Genomic DNA, 22,400 nt, shown 5'->3' with positions numbered 1-22,400 from the left:
GTTGACTGGGCATGAGCAGAGGAGGAGCGAGGCTGCGGAGGATGTCGCCTTGCATCCCGAAGAGAGGAACGCATCTGCTCCGTTGGTTTCCAGGGATTTGATGCGACTTCCGAGACGCATGTTTGGGTTAACGACAATAAAGCAGTCTGTTTTAAAGAGGGTTTGTTTTTTTTAGACGCTGTAAAGTCTATTCTATTTGGGGTTTTTTTTTTAAAACTGTAAACGGGGTTATTATCTTCAAACCGTGTAACTAAAACCATTAATTCGTTACTTGCAATAAATGTTAACTGCAGCTGATGGCTAGTCGACGATCAATGCGTCCTGTCCATGCTATTAGTAACACAGATACATTTTTGCTATGTCACACCATGTCACCGTCCAATTTTTATATGTCAACTACCCATATACTAATATATATATATATATATACACACACTAATATATACACACACGTTTCAGCTAGGAGCCAAAGCAACATTTCTCATCTTAATTTTGATACCTTGATGTCCTTAAAAACTAAAACGTAGTTTAATATAAAATATCTATCCTAAAATAAAAAAAAAAGTAGCATACTAAAAATAACACGATTGTAAATATTAGGCCTGCAAAAGTACTTTTACATGAAAAAACGCTTCCTCGGTTTTTCTACATGCGAACGGTTACATTGTAACGATTTCTAAAATTTACTAGCAAGGTAAAAATAGCAAAGGCTCGTTCACGCTAAATAAAATGTTCAAGGGTACGTTTCTTAGTTTCCTTTGCGTTTCATTTCCAGACAACAAGTTCAAGCTGATTCACAGAAAAACGCCAAAAATAAGTATGCGCTCCAGGCCAGTAGTTGGCGATGTCCCTTTGTAAAGAAACACTACAATCATAAACGGTCTTATAATCTGAACATGTAATACGCGCATGTGGTGCAGTATTTAAAAACACCCTAAACGCCACTTTTGTGCAAATGAGCAACCAAAACATAAAACGCTGGTTCTTAGATTAAAACGGCGCTGTGTAAACACCCCAAATCTACAACAGTAAGGAGATTCGCAGCACAGCTATAACATTAACGATAATAATAGGGTTGTGCAATATTGACAAAATATAATAATTAGACAATATTTTGTTATTATTGACTGATTTTGACTCTTTTGCATTGTTTTTCGAGGAACACAGCTGCATCCAAGAGGCGTGATATACTGTATGTAGCGCAGAACATTTATCCTGCAGTTGTGCATCTAAATAACGTTTTGATATATTGATCATAAAACGCTGTATGCTGTTATTTTATTTTATTCAACGTGAAATTAAAACGGCCAGTAGGGGCAGCAAACGCGCGGCGGTTTGGAAGCATTTTTGTCGCCAACAAAGAGCAAAAACAGCCAATATGGTGTCTAAAATGTAAATCAACCTGTTTTTTGAACAAAAAAAACTTGCTTTTGTAATCAATGTCATTTTTGGAGAAATTATCGGGCGCTCTTTGAGTTGATACTAATTAACTATAACGCCATATCGCCAGTAACTATAATTACGACATTGTCTTAGACGATTTACATCGCGCAAATCTTGCAAAAACAGAAAGTCAGCACCCATTTATGTGTCGCAGCCACGAACACGCCACTGTTATAGTTATCGTGACTTATACCGGCGACGGTTTTCAGCACGTGACAGCCAAACAAAGAGAAGCGCGTCTGTTTAAAGTGACAGCGACCGTTTCACGACGACAGGCTGCACTGAACAGCCGCGAACAAACGTCGCCGAATGGAGGAAAAGGGAAAGCCAAACATCTTAATCCGGTCATTCATTAACCGCACGCATGACATCACTCCGACTCCTGCGCCGCGCACGCACGCGGACGCCGAGCATTGTTCGCCTGAGCCCGCGCGCACTCGTTAATCATTGTCGCGGCGTGATGGACCGGATTTGCTCGACGCGGGCCGTTCACGGCCTCTTGTTGTCCGTCCGGTGTCACTGCTCTGCGGGGCCTGAGATGAACACTACTGACCCTGAACCGTCTCGCGCTCGTGCTGCAGCATGACATCCATCTGTCTATTTGAGACTATTTATGAAATAATAATGCTTAGTTATACACTACACAATCAGTATCAGTTGTAATGCATTCTATAACACTATAACTTATAATTAAAGCACATTGATTGATTATGAACGCACGCGTATAAATATATTATGATATACATATGTAAATAAAAATATTCAATATTCAGTATTATTTATTTTCATTATTATTTCATATTATTTTATTCTTTTAATTTACTTATTACTAAATAAAAAGCACCATTACTTTATACAATATATTTTATACAGTCAAGTTTTAATACTTGATTATAATCACTCAAAGAGTTTTTATTTTCTTATTTATTATTAGTATATAAAATAATAATATATATTTTACTTTTCATTACAAATGTAAAAGAATGGTTGCTATTGTTATTTACTTAGTAATGTCGATATCAAAATTATATACCATTACAAATAACAATAATAGCAACACATTATTATTATTATTATTATACAGACAAATAGACAGATAGATAAATAGATAAGACAGACGAATAGATAAATAGATAAAACAGACGAATAGATAGATAGACGAATAGATAAATAGATAAGACAGACGAATAGATAGATAGATAGACGAATAGATAGATAGATAGATATAGATAGAGTAATGAATGGCAATATATTGTTATCAATATAAGTGTTTTTAAGGTTATTGTTGTTTAATGTAATAACGCTTTTAAAGAAAGAAAGAAAAACGAATAAGTATGACATTATTACATGGACTGTTTCCTAAAATGCACTACATAAGCCTGACGCTGGACTACAATAACAAAGCTCCCAGACATATCCGTGCACAGCACACACTCAAGACTCAAGACACACTCGACGCCGTTTGTCACCTAACCCTGGAGCTCTTATGCGCATGAGCACACGGGAAACGCCGAGCGGCTGATAATCCATTATCGACACATTTAGTCCGTCAGTCCGCCTGAGGATGTCGCGCTGTCGCCCTCGAGGCGCGAGACGCACACCAGCAAGGTTACGTCCATCCCCAGAACTACAGGCGCTCGTCAAATAAAGCCATACGCGCGCTCTCAAATATCAATCCGCCCCCTTCCCCGGCGCGCTCACCTCCGTTTGCCCCGTTCCCGAGTGTCTCGGCTGCGCTCCGACGGGAAGCCATTCGCAGCGGACGTCACTAGTGTCCACTAATCCCGGGTCCGCCGCTGTCACGCGCGAACAGGACCCTCAGGCGCATCCGAGCCTCCTCCGTGCCGCCAGCGAGCGGCGAGATGCGCGACGGCAGATACCGGGGCGGCGGGGGGAACAGGAGACGCGCTCGGCCACTATAAATGAACTAAGGATGAGGTCACGCTTCGGGAGGGAAAAAAAAAGAGAGAGCGCCGCTGACGTCACCGCCAGCCAATGGGAGCGCGCGGCCCGGGGGGCTCGCTGACGTCAGCGCGCTGATCCGCGGATTAAAGGGACACCGAGGTTCAAAGCGAGCTGCGCGAGGCTCAGCGCGCGAGCTCGACCTCGTACTTCACGTGTCTACATTTTTTTTTACTTTAATAATGTATATGATCAGCATAGCTTTTTTTTTTTTTTTTTTAGTATGTCAAGCGGGTTGGCATTTGGCAGAAATGCTTATCGCGTTGTTCGATTTTATTCGCCGCGAAATAAACAACGATCCGCGAGCGAGCGAGCGCCCTCTGCTGGAGGACGGAGGCAGTGGCTGAGGTCGTTATTGCTCAGTTGATGTCTGCCACCTGGCGGTAGAATATTTATTTCATGACAGTTTGTGGCCTCACACCGGACACACACGCACCGCATGCAACATTTGTTTGCTTTGAAGTCATGAATGTTTTCGCCACAATGCTGTTTCCATCAGGTAGAGTCTGCTCCTCGGAGGGAGCTTTATGTTTTACAATAGAAAGACAAATTTGAGAAAAAAACTAAAAACCTATACTATAAACTACCCATAAATGTTGTGATGTACGAACCTAAAGAGAAACATAAAATATAGATTTTCTGAAGACGTCATGTCATATTTTCCTATTTTTTTTGCATAATTTGAATATGAGCTTGATTGAAAATCAAGTCTTTATTATTACTCTTATCTGTATAATATTTATGTTAATATTTGTTTCTTATTTTAATAAAATAAATAATATTCACTACTATTTAAAAGTTTTAGATTGGTATTGTTTTATAACATATTTCTATTTAATTTTTTTTTGTCCTGTGCTACAAAGCTAAATTTTCAGCATCATTACTCAGTTTTCAGAGTCGCGTGATCCTTCAGAAATCATTTTATTCGCCGAGAAACATTTCCAATTACCGTCAGTGTTTGAAACAGCGGCGTACAGCTTTCTTTTCCGATGAAAAACAGAAAGAAAAACTGCTTTTGCATTATTTTGTGTCAAATAAATGCGGCTTTGGTGAGCAGAAGAGGCTACTTTCATAAACATGAAAAATCCACCAATCTGAAACCTTTTAACTTACACAACTTACGCTTTTCTGCGCACGTACTCGCAGGGAAAAACAGGAGCGGGTTTTGCATTGCGTGAAGTTGCATGTCATGCAAAATAGACCCCGCAGGTCACAGCTGCGTAAGAGAGAAGCATTGAGCGCTCAGCAAAGCGATTCCTGAGGCTATGACGAATTAACCGAGCAATTCTGTACAAACCAAGTCGATTATTTCACTCAGTTTTATTCAAAATCATGTTGTGTGGGAATCAGTCGGGCCTTAGTGTGTAAACCTCTCACAAGGTCACAGACCAGGCAGAGAAAACTGAGCAAATACGGAGTTAATGATCTAAAGAAAGGCCTTCAGAAACGGATTCCTACACCGAAGCTGAAGCATTTAAATAATTTGATCAAAAATCTGAATATTGTTTGAACGTATCAATAACCGTTGCCGTTAAACGATGCTTAACACGGAGGGAACAAAGCAAGCATTTTGTTCTTTTAACAAAGGTGAGGTTCATCTCTTTCTCTTGAAAGCCTATCTGAAAGTTTGCTTTCCCGCTCAGAATCCGTTCTCGTGGTTAATGGATTATTATCGGCGGTGAACGCAAAAGCAAACATGGCTATTAACTTTGTGGGCCGCTCGCACAGAACGAGTTTTCGTGCATTTATAAAGACAAATGCAGGATAAGGTCCGAATAGATTTGTCCAGTGCTAGTCTCAGACTTCAAGCAAAACTTAGTCAGGGCCCATGTCAGCATGTTCATTAAAAACACAAAAGGAGCCACAGCAAACAACGGGATGAATAAAAATATAATTACCCACTATACAGAAATTTATTAAAGCTTCTTGTTTCGCAGTTAGTGGCCACTGAGTATTTTTTTCAGGGGAAAAAAAGTACTGTGTAATTCAGTGACTACCGACACTCTTCAGGGTATCTTGTTTTGTGTTCAGCAGTAGAAATCAGTTCAAACAGGTTGAGTAAATGATGACAGAAATTTAATTATTGGGTGAACTGTCCTTTAAATGACGCAGGTTTATTACGCTGCGTCACTTTAAGACTGAATGCTAACTTGCTAACTGTATACGTCCACTTATTATATATCTGCCAGCATCTAAGTAAAAACTCACCTCTTTTGACATATTTTTGTGGGCCCAAAGCCCAATGTAGCCTAGATTTATTTTCACACAAAAAGCCACCTGGCGAACAGCCTGTCGTTTTAGTATTAAAGTGCAACATAATTTTATTACCCTATTGTGAGTAATAAAAGGATCATATTTTAGTTTCGAAGCCCTCGATAACAGGCTGACATGCATGCAAGATAAAAAAACACTTTCATTGTCATAATATGCATTACTTTTTTTAACGACTCTCAAGCTTAATCGTTTGAAGATGCCTCGATGAAAAAAACAGCGTTTATGCGTTAACCAATGGAACGCCGCGAACGCAACCGTTTGCCTCTCGCGATAAGTCATGGCAACGGATTTTGGCGAGATTCGGCGAGATTGGATTTACTAAAACAAGCGTCAATTAGAGTGAGAAAAAAAAAACAGTTTCCGTTGCAGTTCTCCGAACTGCCTGAAATCTCATGCGAGCGTTTAAATTTCTTTGCCGATATTTGGGATTTTTTTTTTCGAAAGTAGGCATATTTTCAATTAGCAATTTTAATTTGCTCGATTTGAAGGGTAATGGAAATGCGGCTACTAATAAAGTGGCTGCGTCGCGGTCAAGCAAAAAAAATGCGATAATATTATAATTTAAGGAATATTTTTTTTATAAAAAAAAAAAAAGTCTTTCATAGCATAATGAAACCGAACGAGTTCAACGGCGATTCGTTTTGAGCTAATTGTTTTTTGAAAAATAGAATCTGCGCAAAGGATTGTGGGTAATCGAGGGATGCATTTTTTTTTTAAAAAAGAGGACGAATAAAGGGCACAAAATCATAATATAACCAGACTACTTTTAGATTTTTTTTTTTACCTGACTCGTTTAATTTAAACACTTTTTAAAAAAAAATATAAATCAAGTGATCAAATGGTAGACAAACAAAACGCAGATTTTATGAGTTGGTTTCTACGCTGCTGGACTAAACGCTGCCTGGTTTGTATCGATTGTATAGGAAGAAAAAGTGAATCAAGAGAGGCTGAGTTTATGATAGGATCTGCGTGATTGTGCTGTAAAGCCATCTCAGTACAGAGAGCAGGGGGGCCGCTTTAATCGAGGGCTGATAATGACCTCCTTGAGCAGAACCGCCCAGGCCCCGGGGACGCGGGACAGGGACAGGGTCTCCAGGCATCTCTCCGCGACCCTTCACAGATAACTCCGTATCACATGATCATCATAGTAAACACTGAATCCAAGAAACTTCAGAACTTATAAATATTTGCGTGCAAACATGCTAATTACTCTCAGGGGCATTGCGCAAGTATAATTAGTACTATTTTTGTCCCAAACTCCAGTAAACACGCTCAGAACGGGGTTTAGGGATCAGCAACATCTTCTCTGCACCTCGAAGTTTTTATGCAGTGGGACAGTTTCATGTAAAATATCTTAAATTGTGTTCTTTTACCAATTCGGAAGATTTTCATTTTGGCGTGGAATAACCCTTCATACAGTATGCAATACAATAAATATTTCACCACTACATAATAATGTACATCCTCTTAATTAAATAAATGCACACACAGTATATATATTCTATTTTTTTCTTACATGCATATATATATTCATATTTATATAAATGATACCACATATACATATATTTAATATATAAACATAAAAGGTTTTTCTTAAATATATACACGCATGTATTTATATTGAATTTTATACTTTAAAATGTAATTTATTCCTGAGCTGCAAGCATCATTTGTTTAAGGATTCTTTGATGAATAAGAAAATGAAAAAGATCAGAATTGATTAAAAACATAAATATTTTTAACAATATGTTATGTGTTTGGGGTCAGTTTTTATATACTTTTTAATATACTGTTTTTACAAAAAAATTTTAAAGAAGGGAATACTTTTATTCAGTAAGGATTTGATTAATCATATTTTAAAATCAATATATTATTATATATTATATATAATATATAATAATATATTGATTTTATTAACATCATAAAATAACATTAATATCATGATGAATATATGATGATATATATATATATATATATATATATATATATATATATATATATATATATATATATATATATATATATATATATATATATATATATATATATATATATATATATATATATATATATATATATATATATATATATATATATATATATTAGATTATCAAAGAATTCAATAAAAGTTTCAATAAATATACTGTGTCCAGTAGTCTGATATTAAATCAGCATATTAGCGCATTGCTTGATTCTGAAGCCTGTATTTTATATAGATAGATTTCATATAGATGCACATACTTTGTGTGGAAATTATGCAAATGTTTTTTGTCTGAACGGCCCGCTGTGAAGAAAGCAGAAGTGCTAAGTGCGCGTTGAACGGGACGAATAAAAGAAAGTTTCGGTCCCCTACAAAGTGGTCAAATACAGCAGTCAAAGTAATGTCTTGTAAGACCTGCAGCGTGCAGCTCATCCAATCATCTTTTATAAATAACGCTTTCTGCACCGAATAGTCCAAAGGAGTATTTATCAGGCGTATGAGCAAAATAGTGGACATCACAACTTCCTGGGGGCGGAATGCGCGCTTTCTTTCCGTCGAAGTCGCGAAGCGTGGAGCGAAGCGCTGGGTTTCCGTTCAGGGACAGCGGCCCATCAGCTCCACCTTCTGCGAGGGTTCACACCTCTCACAGCCTCACAGCGAGAGTTCACGCAGAAGTTCACCGCGGAGAGACCTCGCTGGAAGCTTGCGTGAAGATGGTCTGAAGATCCGCGACGGAAGATGGCTGTTTCTGTGGGACCAGCGCTTGATCGCCCTCATTCTTCGGGTGAGAGAAGTCTATTTTGCATAACCATATATATATATATATATATATATATATATATATATATATATATATATATATATATATATATATATATATATATATAATGTCTGATTGGTGAGATAAAACGCGCGTTCACGCGGGCGCTCGTGGCTGTTAACCGTTGATTGGTCTTATGTTTTTTTTTTTTTAGTAAAACAAAATAGTTTTGGTTGCATTTCCATATCCTCCGTTCACTTTAACCAAATTTGCTACACTTTCCACGGCAGGCCACTTAAAAAACACACTTTTACTGTAATAAGGGTTTATTACATTTAACGCTAAAATGTGATAACATCACTCCTGAAACATTCAAACTGGTGGCTTTTATTTTAATGGCAAAGCGAGGAAGTTGGTTTGGCGAGCGCCAATGAAACAGCTCACCGAAGTCAGGATTTTGTTGGTTTCTGCTCAAAAAGGTTGCTATTCTGGAGTGATTTTGGTATTTCGGTGTGATTCATTCGTATGTTCACCTGCTTTCATTCATGTTCGGTCGAGTGGGAGTGAGTGGCCCAAACCGGACAATAGAAAGCGTGAATGTCGTTTATTATATCACATTTATTGTTCGAAATGATTGCCGGCTGTTAGTGGATCCTGTCACTCTCATAAAAACTACTCCTGCAGCTTTAAAATACCCCCAAAAATGCATTCATACGTACATATGAATACATAAAGTGTGCATGCTAGTGAAGAAGTACCTCTCCGGTCACAGATTTCGAATCTGAGTTTAGATAATACGACGAAACCCGAGGTTATTCTGCCTGTGTGAACTGACTTCATGTAACACCGCTTTATTAAACCCAACCAACAAACGATCATTATAATGAATCACTTATTCTCACTGCTCTGTAAGTATCTACATAGCTTTAACGCAGTCTGGGTTCACCGTTATGAAATAAAAGCAACTGCTTCGACGTCTTAATATCAAATCGAACTCAAACCTCGGATTCAGGATCTGAAGAACCAGTTCTGCTCTGTTTGAAATTGGCTTTATCTTTATTGGCTGATTTACATCACGATTATCCTCGTTTAGAGCGTCTGACAAGCTTCCTGAGAAGTTTCCGCTTACTGTATGAAGTCGGAGTTGCGATATGACGTGTTTTATGCCATTGGCATATGACATTGACTTCCGAGATGCTTTAAGCATCGCGGATGCAACACAATTAAGAGCAAAAACCCACTTTAAGTAATAAATGCTTCGGTTTGACAGCTAAATAAGTACATGCAGTGCAGTACATTCACGTAAGCGTATGCATAGAGTTCTGTGTATTGCATTGCGTCGGGCGAGAGAGCTTTAAAAAGGACACAAAAGCCCCTCAGTCACACGATAAGCTTTGTTTGATGAACAGACTCTTATTTGCATCGTCGTGTCGAGTTTAGTGAGTCGAGAAACAATGAAACATTCCAGGACTTATACAAATGGACTTAAACAAATTGACTAAAACGATCCAGCCTCGGATTTGATGAAAATGATACACTTGATAGCACCATCCTCTCACGTTTCCTTCGTATATATATATATCATGGACAATAAAATGATTGTGCATGAGATAATGGCTAGTTTAAATAAATATGGTAAATATATAAATGATAGTTTTTTTGGTGTAAACTACTGGTTTGTTGAACAGAAGCAGCACTTGTAGTGTACTTCACATTAAAAACAGAAAACAGCTATGCTTGCTGATATTATAATACCAATTAAATGAAACTTAAGTGCACTCAAAGAGTTCACTTTTATGTTTCAGAACACTTTTAAAGCGCAGCATTTTGCTTTAACGTCAAAGTCAAGTACATTAAGTTTGAATGCTATTTTGACATACGTTTATTTTGAGGCGTTGGCTAACACGCCAGAGATGTCGAGATCTTCAGTTTCATTTTGATTGCATTTTATGTTAATACATTTTAAATGTGCTAAACTGCAACTTCATCACCGACGAGCGAGTTTCAGTAGGAATGACTTTAAAGTGCGTTTTGGTGAACCTTGAATGCTTGTCAGACCCAGCACTGTACGTTCGCATGAAAGCTTGTTTCTGAATAGTAAAGCAATGAACAAGACATGGTATCGAACTTTTTCCTCACAGTTCTGAGAAACTTGTGAGAAACGAGGCGGAACTGCGAGATTTAAACCCGTAATTGTGAGAAATGGCCGCAATTCGGAGAAATAAAGTCGCAGTTCTGACTTTATAAGGTCGTTGCACAATCCGAATTTCCGGGCGTTAAAATAAAACTAGTCAGTAATAGTTGAGTCAGTCGTGTTTACACACACAAATACAATCGGATCAGGTTATAGTTTCTGTTTTCGCATCTATCCCGATAGCAAAGGGTGACAAAAAACTCTCAACTTTAAGAAAGTGGTCTGAAAGCATTGCCTTCATTTCAAGTGGATGCACTTCAAGTGTACCGTTTCCACAACAAGCGCTCTTTTTTTAAAGCCATGCTTAAGAGCGCTTCCCTTTCACACGGGTTCCTCAAGGTTTTCTCGGACAATGATCTGTTGAGGACAGATTTAGCCGGATCCGAGTGGATGAAAAGCAGGTGGAATAACTTGGAACGAATGCAGATGCGCTCGTCGCACGTCGGTAGAGCATGAGAGCCGGCGGTCGGCGTTTTCCCAATCGCCACATCCACAGACCCGACGGTTTTTCCAGCTTCTTATAAATTACAATCGCGGGCCTTAAAATGTTTATTATGACTGGCGCGACATAATTGCCGGCCCTTAGCCAACGATAACAAATAATGTAGGCGGTCACTGTACATATTTTAAGGGTTACGAACCTCCTCTGTCTTGAGAGCTAAACAATGAGGTCTTGAAAAGAACAGAAGTTGGCCTTGCGTCCTAATCAGTGTGAACCTGAGTCTCAGGGCAGACGCTCTGGAGTCACGGTGCTGGAGAGCCCGGTCTTGAGAAGTTAACTTCGTTCTTTTCCTGTTATTCTCACTCGATCGCTTCGCCGCCCTCCTCTCTCCGACACACACAGGAAGTCGTGCCGCTTTCAAGCCTCCTCTTTTAGCCAATGAGTTCAGCAACGGCGACGGCATCCTAGAAGGTCAGGAATATATTTATATTTACCAAGCAGACGCGTTGAGTGGGAGACATAGTTTAGTTGGTCGTCATGAACCGGCTCTTACTGTGGATGAATTGCAATTTTAAGCAACAATAATTCAGCATCTTTTACTTTGTTTGGTCCAAAGCGTGATTTTTTTTTTAAATACACACACGTAACAGCCCACTGAATGATACAAATGTGTAACGGGGACATTCGTAACAAGACTTTTTGATAATGAAAGTTAAAAAAAAGCATAATATGATAAGTTATGCTCTGTAGAGGACATCGGGGCTCAGTCTCTGTACAAAAATAAAAAGACACGAATGAACGTGCATATTTAAAACCTATTTTTAAATAAATAATTGTAAATAAAATAAATAAAAATTTAATATTTTACAACTTATAACTTGTCTGCAAAATACATGTAAAATAGTCATAAACAGATTTATGCAATGTATCTATAAGCTAAATCTAATTTAATAAAATAAGAATGGTCATTTTCATAATAATATATATTATTTTAGAAAATCTCGAATTATAACTTCTTCCGAAATGCACGCTTTTAGTCCGCGTGTCCTCATATAAGGACATTTATGAAATTAAAATCTTTTTCCGTAACAGAAAATCATATGAAACCCCATAACATTTGAAAAGTTCATTTATGACACGATTTTAAAAATTAGACAAATTTTAAATAATAACTATTATCAAAATATTTCCAAAAGGGTGTCACTAAGGGTGTCGTATTTCCAAAAGGGTGTCACTAAATTCGTTTCAGACATACTGAAGAGCAAGGAGTGGACCGTCCAATCATCTGGTGTCTCTGAAAAGCCCTGAATGTGCTCTGTACGGGACACACACGCTTACAACAGTATAGTATCAGAGAATATGAACCTGCAGGGTCTTAAGAGGTTAAATTAAGTAGAAAATCTCTGTGTGTTTAGCATGTAATTACTCTGATGTCAAACAGCAGCGGTCAATGCCTTAGGCTTTACACAAATAGTGGTTGGTGTCCAGAATGTTACGCTTTATATTAAGTGGACAGTTCCTGACGAGTTACCATGTTAGTACACTGGTGTTACACCAACTCCAGCTCCGACATATCCTCCACCTCCTGGATCAAACTGTTCCGATTGCTCCTATACGCACTGTTAGGACAAAATGTAGTTCTTGGTACGTCAGAGCTGTAGATGCTACGTACCAGTGTGTGCTTACGCTGTGGTTACACACTACGTACACATTCAGTGACTATGGAAGTAGTATATAGGAAGTAGCGACACTTAATATAAAGAGTGACCAAATAGAACACTTTTTCAATAGTACAAAGACGAGATATGAACAATAATGAGCAATAATTGAATTAAATATAATGTACTAATAAAAATATAAAATAATATACTATATATATATATATATATATATATATATATATATATATATATATATATATAAATAGAAAAATATTATACAAAACATAATTAATTATATATAATAAATATAAATAATATAATAAATTAACATAAATAAACAAGAAATGCATTTTGTTGCCAACTCTAAACTGTAAAGAAATGACAAGCAAAAATGTCATAGTTCTTTATGAAAATGTTTTTTTTTTTTTTTTTACTGTTTTTGTTACTGTAACTGCTCTTTTACTGTTTTGTATTTTGTAAAGGTGGGACGAGTCACCAGATTTTCCTGGTATTTCTATCCTAAATCTCCATTGAAACGAACTGCATGGAAAAGAACCAGACCAGTCTGAGTCTCTTCATGAGTCGAAATGAAACCATATAGGTTTAGATCAGCAGGTTTGCTGTCATTTAATGAACTCACCTATTCGTGCATGGCTATGTTACTGGTTTATTTCTTGCCCTTGTTGTTAAGCGATTTCTTTTTAGGTCGCCAACTTCCCTTCTGCTTCTCCCGAAATCATTTTAATATGATGCAGGGTTATTTGCTTTATTGCGCAGTTGCTTTGATAAGAAACACGCGTGCTAATTTGCATGATGAATTTATGAAAACTTTGCAAACCTTGAAAGCTTGTAGTTATAAATTAGCTTTCACTGAACAGATACTGTGTGTGTCGTTCATATTCTGTCAATATTATATCACAAAGCCATATTAAATTGCAGCAAAGGCTGAATCTGTTTTGTAGCTTTTCGTTGCTAGTAACTGTGTGGATGCAGGTCTTGTAACAGACAAAGTATGTGTAACAGATGTTTAAATAGACGGGATAACAAGCTAATAAGGGGGAGGAGTTGATCAATTACAGAGGTCAAAGGAACAAGGGAGTACAGAAACAATGGGGACTGAACACTTCAAAATAAGAGTCCAGAAAAACCAAGACATAGACTGAAATCGTTACAATATGATATTAATAGAGTATATTGGTAAATCTCATTAGGTACTGCAGTATAAATAATGTAAAAGCAGCATTTAAATAAATGTGACCCGACTTGAAAACATATAAGGAAGGTTTTGAAGAGGTCTTGACTCTTACTTTGGCAGTAAACCAGTAAAATAATTAAAAACTGTATTATCGTAGTCAAATAGTTTCTCTTGCAAATTTTTTTTCCATGGCTCTTATAAAAGCAAGCAATGTAAATTTCATTAGGAAAAACAAATTCAGCGTTCGTGAGTCTGTTTATGTGTAATGCGTTTAATCCAACAGTTTTTACTAGCATATGCCCTGGGAAACGATGCTGGTGACGCTCGCATTTGCTAACCAAATTGCAAAACTTTTTTTCTTTTATTTATTCATGCATTTATTTATTTTTTAGTAATTCACTTTTTTTAATGCTGAAAATTAAGTTGTCACATGCAAAAACCAGGAATAAGTACATGCATGATAGGATACAGGGAACCTGTGCTACCTTTTTTATTATTGTTTTTATTATTTTTCATTATTATTTCATTATTATAAAGTTTGAAAGGACAGAATTTATTTAAAATATAAATCTTTTCCAAAAATTATATATATATATATATATATATATATATATATATATATATATATATATATATATATATATATATATATATATATATATATATAATGCACTTTTTCCCCAAAAAGACTTTCTTTAGTTAAAAAATTATCACTTTTATTCACCCACCAAAGAGTTGTTCAACTTTACAATGCACAAGAAAAGTATATTGTATTTTTAATAAATGCAATTTTTTGAAAGCACAATTGTTGCCAACATTGATAATAAACTAATAAATCAGCATATTAGATGGGAACCCTAACCCTAATATCTGAAGAAATTTTTCGAACACATCTGAAACTTATTAAAAGCATATTAAAATAGAATTTATCATGATAAAAAACCCCCACGTGATCTAATATTGATGATGCATCCTTTCTCCACGTAAGGGAAAAGTCTTACTGACCTTGGGTGGAGGTCAGGCGGGACCTGCATTGTGAGTGCTGAGGAATGGAGGGGTATGATGGGAAATGGCAACTTTGTGCTTTGGGTGCAGCTCTTCCTGACCTTTAAGTGCCAAAATCCCAGCCAGGTCGCATTATACATTAAAAATATCCTTTAACCCATATTTAGTGTTGTTCTGCGGCTTTGCGTGGACCGCTTTGCCGCGTTGAAGTCGAAGTGAAGCCGCTTGACGGTAATAGTTCGTCGTGGTTTAATATTTAACAGTGTAGTAAATATTTAATTGTGGGTAGTTTTTGAAAAGTTTCCTTCTCTGAGTTTCTCTCAGCAGTTTATCGGGCTCTTTGTTTGCGACGAGGAAGTTGGTTTAGTGATGTTAGTGCTCATTTGAAGATTTAGCTGTGATGTTCTGAGAAGTGTTTGTGCTCTAAAGCTGAGGGGGAAGAACTCAGTTTCCATCTGTGTTTTAAATGAAATGAGTTTCGTTGCGTTCATTGTATGTAATACTTCCCCTGAACATCCTTTTGAGTAGTAGGCTACTTCACTGTATCTCATTATTCCTGATGTAAATCATAAATCTCGCTACGCAGACAGATATAATGGTGATAAGACACGATAAAAAGAGGATAAAAGCATCTCGTTTACGCGAGTCGTTTAACAAAGCCAAAAAAAAGACAATGTCTCCATCTAGTGGTAAAACAGTGTATTTGATCAGTTGTTTTTGTTTTCTTTTCTTTACATATTTTTTATAAACTGCACTCACACATAAACTGCACTCGTGAAATGCCTCACATTAAAAATGCCTTCAAAATAGTATATACACATATCAAAATTTGCCTGGAAACGCCATGATATTATATTTTGCTTATCATATACAGTTTTTGAAAACCTAAACCTTCTTTCAGGATCTCCTATTTTTGCACAAGACTGAAAGTAATTGGCATAGAAATGTTGAAACACGAAAGCCAGCTTGAAACCGAGAATTATTTTATTTATTTATTTTTTTTACTATAAGCTCTTGTGGTTTTGAATACAGTATTGCACAGTAGGCTAAGAAAGAAAATAAATAACGTGGGCTTTCATACTTGTTTTCATCTCTATTAATTATGGTTTTTGTTTCTCTCCTCAGGGGTTGAATGCAGAGGGTAACGTTAGTTTGACTGGAGGTCAGTACTAACATTTAAAGTCTCATTCTGCTGAGCAAACATCATAAGTTCATATGGTTTTATTTATGTATATTGTTTAATCAGTAATATATTTTAATACAAAACATATTTCAAAAAAAATTATAGTAACACTTATTTTTTTTAATTTTATGAGGAATATAAACGTCGCAATTTAATTAATAACCATTTATTTATATAGCACATTTAAAACAACACTAGTCTATCAAAGTGCTTTACATGCCTAAAAACTAATCAAACACAAGAGTATCCATCACTAAACAATATCTCAAATGCTAAAACTGCCCTTATTTCATCCAAACTCTCAAACTAATTTGAAATATTGGCGTCACTGTGACATTTGAGGGGCAAATACCGCCCTGAAAAGCCAATAATGGCTAATTTTTGACAAATTAGACCAAAATGAAACCTATATAGCAAGAACAACATAGGAAGTAATCAGAAGTAATCAGAAGTAATACTGATCTTAACCACACTGGGAAATAAGAAATAGTAATAATGCAAAATTGTAGTCATACAATCATGTAGCCCCTCCAAGGATCGCCACCTTAACGTGGTGGAGGGGTTTGAGTGCCTGAATGACCCTAGGAGCTAGGTTGTCCGGGGCTATATGCTCCTGGTAGGGTCTCCCAAGGCAAACAGGTCCTAGGTGACAAGCCAGACAAAGAGTGGTCCACCTTACCCCTTATGTCTAACAATAATGGTGTCGCAACGTCGCCCGGTATGGCGCAGCCGGGGCCCCGCCATGCAACCAGGGCTGGGGCTGGGGCCGGCATGCGAGCGCCTGGTGGCCGGGTCTTGCCCCACGGGACCCGGCCGGGATCAGCCCGAAACAGCGGCGTGGGGCCATCCTCCCGTGGGCCGACCACCTGCAGGAGGGACCGTAAGGGGCCGGTGCCTTGTGGTTTGGGTGGCAGTCGAAGGCGGGGACCTTGGCAACCTAACCCCTGGACACAGAATCTAGTTTTAGGGACATGGAACGTCACCTCTCTGGGGGGGAAGGAGCCTGAGTTGTTGCGGGAGGTAGAGAGATACCGGCTAGAGATAGTCGGGCTCACGCACAGCTTGGGCTCTGGAACCCATCTCCTCGAAAGGGGCTGGACTCTTCACTACTCTGGTGTTGCCTGCAGTGAGAGGCGGCGGGCTGGTGTGGGCTTGCTCATAGCCCCCCGGCTTAGCCGCCATGTGTTGGAGTTTAACCCGGTGGACAAGAGGGTCGCCTCCCTGCGACTTTGGGTTGGGGGGAGGACTCTCACTGTCATTTGTGCCTACGGGCCAAATGGCAGTGTAGAGTACCCGACCTGGAAAGTACTCCAACTGGAGACTCTATCGTCCTGCTGGGAGACTTCAACACTCACGTTGGTGATGCTAATGACACCTGGAGGGGCATGATTGGGAGGAACGGCCCCCCTGATCTGAACCGAGTGGTGTTCTGTTGTTGGAATTCTGTGCTAGTCACGGTCTGTTCATAACGAACACCATGTTCAAGCATAAGGGTGTCCACCAGTACACGTGGTATCAGGACACCCTAGGGCAGAGGTCGATGATCGACTTTGGAGACGTTGAGTCTGAGTGGACTATGTTCTCTACCTCTTTGGTCGATGCAGCCGTCCGGAGCTGTGGCCGGTGCATGTCGTGGCGGCAACCCCCGAACCCGATGGTGGACACCGGAAGTAATGGATGCTGTCAAGCTGAAGAAGGAGTCCTATCGGGCCTGGTTGGCTCGTGGGACTCCTGAGGCAGCTGACAGGTATCGGTGGGCCAAGCGGACCGCTGCCCGGGGGGTTGTGCAGGCAAAAACTCGGGTCTGGGAGGAGTTCGGGGAAGCCATGGAAAAGGACTATCAAACGGCCTCAAAGAGGTTCTGGCAACCGTCCGACGCCTCGGGAAGCAGTGCCCTGCCAACGCCTTATACAGTGCTGGTGGGAACCTGCTAACCTTGACTGGGGATATTGTTGGGCGGTGGAAGGAATACTTTGAGGATCTCCTCAATCCCGCCAACGCGTCTTCCACTGAGGGAGCAGAGGCCGGGGACCCGGGGGGACTCGACCATCACCCTGGCTGAGGTCACTGAGTTTGTTGAGAAGCTCCTCGGTGGCAAGGCACCAGGGGTGGACGAGATCCGCCCAGAGTACCTCAGGTCTCTGGATGTTGTGGGGCTGTCTTGGCTGACACGCCTCTGCAGCAACACATGGACACGGGGACAGTGCCTCTGGAACTCAAGCAACCACAAATTTTTTTTTGACCAAACATAGTGCTGGGTTCATTCACCATATGTGTAAGGTCTATAATAAAAATACTTTTTATTTAACAGCAACACAAAGCCCTGCTTGATTCCCTTTCACTCATTATCATTATCCTATGTTTTTTTCGCCTTGGTGTTGCATTTAAATAACTTTAAAAACTTAATAATAACTCTAACAGCTGATTTTTAAATTTTACCTCCTTCAAGTGAGAATTTCTATCCATGAACCATTCTGTAAAAACATTGATGTGGTATCATATGCTAATTTAATCAGAATTCAGTTTTACTTTAAGCAACAAAAATATAAAATAAAACAGCACTGCTGCATCAAGAATTCATATCTCTGGACTATCTACAGACATGACATGAACTGTAGACTGTGTGATATCTACAGCGGTTCAGGTGAAAGAATCACTAATCAGTTTCTGCTCTTTTGTAAAACAGGACCAAATAAGATCGAGAATCTCACAGTAACTGAAATCTCCACATCATTTGTGCTTCTGAAATGGGATCAATCACTGGAAAAGGCGTCTTCATTCAAAGTTAACTGGACTGCTAATGAAGCATCTGGGAATAAAACGGTCACAGACACAAATGTAAACGTCACTGATCTGAACTCTGGAGTCAGTCACATGTTCTGCATCAGAGCTGTTGCAGCAGATAATTCAGAAAGTGAATCTGTCTGCACCTCAGCAAGCACCAGTATGTAGGCTTTCAAAACATTTGTCATTGCCTGACCTTTTGACCCACAATTACTTAATTATATACTAAAATGATGTATAAAATAATATAATTAAATAGTATTTATAATTTTTTTTGTGTGTAGCCACATGCATGAGCAGATTTCTGAGATTTTAGGATTGAAGCAATTTTTACTATTTGCCATATTTAATAGCAATAATCATGTTAAACTTTCTCTTCCCTCACAGAGCCAGATGTGATCAGAAATCTAACAGTGAACAACATCACAACATCATCTGTGTTTCTGAAATGGACTGAACCAATCGGAAATAGATCTTTCTTTAAAATTCAGTGGGCTGGTAATAAAATAAATGAAACTAGTAACACTTCCCATCTCATCCCTGGTCTGACTGCTGGAGTCAGTTACTCATTCTGCATCAGTGCTGTGGCAGCAGACAATTCAACAGAAGGAGAAACTCTCTGCATCTCACAATACACCAGTATGTAGAGTTATAAGTTATATATACATAATACGATCCTTGCTTATATAGTTTAAACTAGAAATTTGTAAAAGCACTAGACCTACATACTCCTGTTACAGAGTAAATATCAATGTCTTTTCTCTTACCAGTGTATCATTCATTAATTTGTCTTACCAATTCACATTTTCTTCTACTGTATGTGTGTATACTTTATGTCCTGTCTGTTTTTTTAAATTTTTGAATAAACATTTTTAATTGCTCTTCTCTCCTCTACAGAGCCAGATGTGATCAGAAATCTAACAGTGAACAACATCACAACATCATCTGTGTTTCTGACATGGACTGAACCTGTTGGATATAGATCCGTGTTTAAAATTAACTGGACTGATGATAAAACAAACAGAAACAAAACAGAAACTACTAACACTTCTCTCATCACTGGTCTGACTGCTGGAGTCAGTTACTCATTCTGCATCAGTGCTGTGGCAGCAGACAATTCAACAGAAGGAGAAACTGTCTGCATCTCACAATACACCAGTATGTAGAGTTATAAGTTATATATACATAATACGATCCTTGCTTATAAAGTTTAAACTGATTATCTGACCCACCAATTTTTTTTAGCAATTTGTAAAAGCACTAGACCTACATTCAGAGTAAATATCAATGCCTTTTCTCTTTTTAGTGTATCATTCATTAATTTGTCTTACCAATTCACATTTTCTTCTACTGTATGTGTGTATACTTTATGTCCTGTGTGTTTTTTTTTTTTTTTGAATAAACATTTTTAATTGCTCTTCTCTCCTCTACAGAGCCAGATGTGATCAGAAATCTAACAGTGAACAACATCACAACATCATCTGTGTTTCTGACATGGGATGAACCTCATGAAAAGAGGTCTTTCTTTAAAGTTCAATGGACTGATGGTAACAGAAATGAAACTACTAACACTTCCCATCTCATCCCTGGTCTGACTGCTGGAGTCAGTTACTTATTCTGTATCAGTGCTGTGGCAGCAGACAATTCAACAGAAGGAGAAACTGTCTGCATCTCACAATACACCAGTATGTAGAAATACTTTTCTTTCTCTATACTCCATTGTAACAGATTTCTGACCTACAAATATTTTTTTAATAATTTGTAAATGCACACAAACTATTGCAGCACTGATTTGCACTTTTTGTTTTTCATATTAAAAAAGCTTGGTCACAAATCAAAGTTTTGCCTCGAAACACTTGGAATATTATTTTTTTGTATTAATTATGATGGTAGTTGTATCTTCCGGTTATCTTGTGGTTCATGTGCTCATAAATGTTTAAAAAATATTAGCATTAAGAAAATCACACCCCAATGTGTGTGAAAACGTGATGCCAAAGGGTCCTGACCATGCACCAATACGTGAGTAAGTTGAGAGTGAGAATGAGTTACCTTACAGAGTCAACATTAAAATATTGCCATTCCTCCTATCCAGTGGTTCTCAATTCCATAGCCTTTTTTGAAGCTCAAAATGGGCGGAGATGGGCAAAAGGCCACTCCCCCTTTTTGCTCGATGGTGGTGACAGCAGTGGCAGTCTACCTGTCACCCAAGCTGCCATGCCCTTAATTATACAGAACTTTAAAGTTTAATATGATTTAAACAGATGAGCTCTAAAAAAATCAGTTTTCATGAAGGGCAAAATCAGCTGTATAGACCAAAGATGGCATGAATGTTTGGCAGGACAAAGAAATTCAGTTCATGAGGGTGAGCAAATGATGACAGAATTAAAATTTTTGGGTGAGCTATTTCATTAATGCTCTTTGGTTCAGACAACCTTGGTGCTGCATTGGAGTTCACCCCGGTGAACGAGAGATTGTTTCCCTGTGCCTTCGGTTCGGGAATAAGTCTCTCACTGTGGTTTGTGCCTAGGGGCCGAATGGCAGTAAAGAGTACCCTTTTTGGGGTCTCTGTGGGGGGTGCTGGAAAGTGCTCCAACTGGGGACTCCATCTTTCTACTTGGTGACTTCAGTGCTCATGTGGATGATGCTAATGACACCAGGAGAGGTGTGATAGGGAGAAATGGTCATGAGCTTTGGGTTATGACGAAAGAATGAGATTCTGGATACAGGCAGTCAAAAAGAGTTTCTTTGGCTGGGCATAGGGTGAGGAGCTTTGTCACTCCGGAGGAGCTCGGAGAAGACCCGATGCTCCTCCACATTGAGAGAGGCCAGCTAAGGTGTTTTTTTAAGCTTGCTGAAGATAATAAAGGAAAAGTAGTTTGACCAGTTACGTGCAAGAATTGTACATAATGGAGCAATCATGCTGTGCGTACATATTAGGTGGCGTTGCTCTGACTGATCAGTGTTTGACATAAAGTATCTCGGATGTGTTTAGAAAGCATAAGGAACCATCTGTAGGGTGCTTTGCTGTCATACACTGATTGGTCTGCATAAGAAAACAAAGCCAAAACCAAGATATTTTAGGCAGTATAGGAATCCTGGCTGGAATATGTCTGGAGAAAAATGTATGGTCACCCTAACTACTGTCCTTATATTTAATTTTTTCCACCAGTTCAAGTTTCCTCCTGTATTTAAACGTTGTGTCCTGTGTGTTGTTTTATATTTATAAAACAGAGCCAGATGTGATCAGAAGCCTAACAGTGAACAACATCACAACATCATCTGTGTCTCTGACATGGGATGAACCTCATGGAAAGAGGTCTTTCTTTAAAGTTCAGTGGGCTGATGGTACACCAAATGCAACTATTGACAATTTCTATAACATCACTGGTCTGACTGCTGGAGTCAGTTACTCATTCTGCATCAGTGCTGTGGCAGCAGACAATTCAACAGAAGGAGAAACTGTCTGCATCTCACAATACACCAGTATGTAGAAGTAATCTGTCACTTACATTTTTT

General features: G+C 38.5%; 2 protein-coding genes across 26 annotated transcripts in view; one reads left to right on the top strand and one right to left on the bottom strand.

Moving 5' to 3' along the window:
* Positions 1-3,378, bottom strand: part of LOC122330443 (dual specificity protein phosphatase 8-like) — a 38,844-nt gene extending 35,466 nt beyond the window's left edge. Inside the window, 1 exon segment of the mRNA XM_043227462.1 lies at positions 3,145-3,378. The gene's annotated coding sequence lies outside the window, so the exon portion shown is untranslated.
* A 4,637-nt stretch (positions 3,379-8,015) lies between these two features.
* LOC122330435 (receptor-type tyrosine-protein phosphatase eta-like) overlaps positions 8,016-22,400 on the top strand; it is a 38,061-nt gene continuing 23,676 nt past the window's right edge. For 9 of the 25 annotated variants that reach the window (XM_043227404.1, XM_043227395.1, XM_043227393.1 and 6 more), the window contains exons 1-7: positions 8,022-8,444; positions 16,043-16,079; positions 18,787-19,044; positions 19,272-19,523; positions 19,782-20,042; positions 20,318-20,569; positions 22,116-22,367. In XM_043227404.1, coding sequence (XP_043083339.1) covers positions 8,157-8,444; positions 16,043-16,079; positions 18,787-19,044; positions 19,272-19,523; positions 19,782-20,042; positions 20,318-20,569; positions 22,116-22,367 — 1,600 coding nt within the window. In that variant the 5' untranslated portion in view covers positions 8,022-8,156. Of the gene's footprint in view, positions 8,445-16,042; positions 16,080-18,786; positions 19,045-19,271; positions 19,524-19,781; positions 20,043-20,317; positions 20,570-22,115; positions 22,368-22,400 lie in introns of all 25 variants that reach the window. The other 16 variants (XM_043227400.1, XM_043227383.1, XM_043227401.1 and 13 more) reach the window with 12 other exon arrangements.

This window comes from Puntigrus tetrazona, chromosome 25 (assembly GCF_018831695.1).
Source record: "Puntigrus tetrazona isolate hp1 chromosome 25, ASM1883169v1, whole genome shotgun sequence".
In the NCBI taxonomy this organism is placed as follows: domain Eukaryota; kingdom Metazoa; phylum Chordata; class Actinopteri; order Cypriniformes; family Cyprinidae; genus Puntigrus; species Puntigrus tetrazona.
Note: the sequence above shows the minus strand (reverse complement) of the source record. Positions and strands in the feature narration are given on the sequence as shown.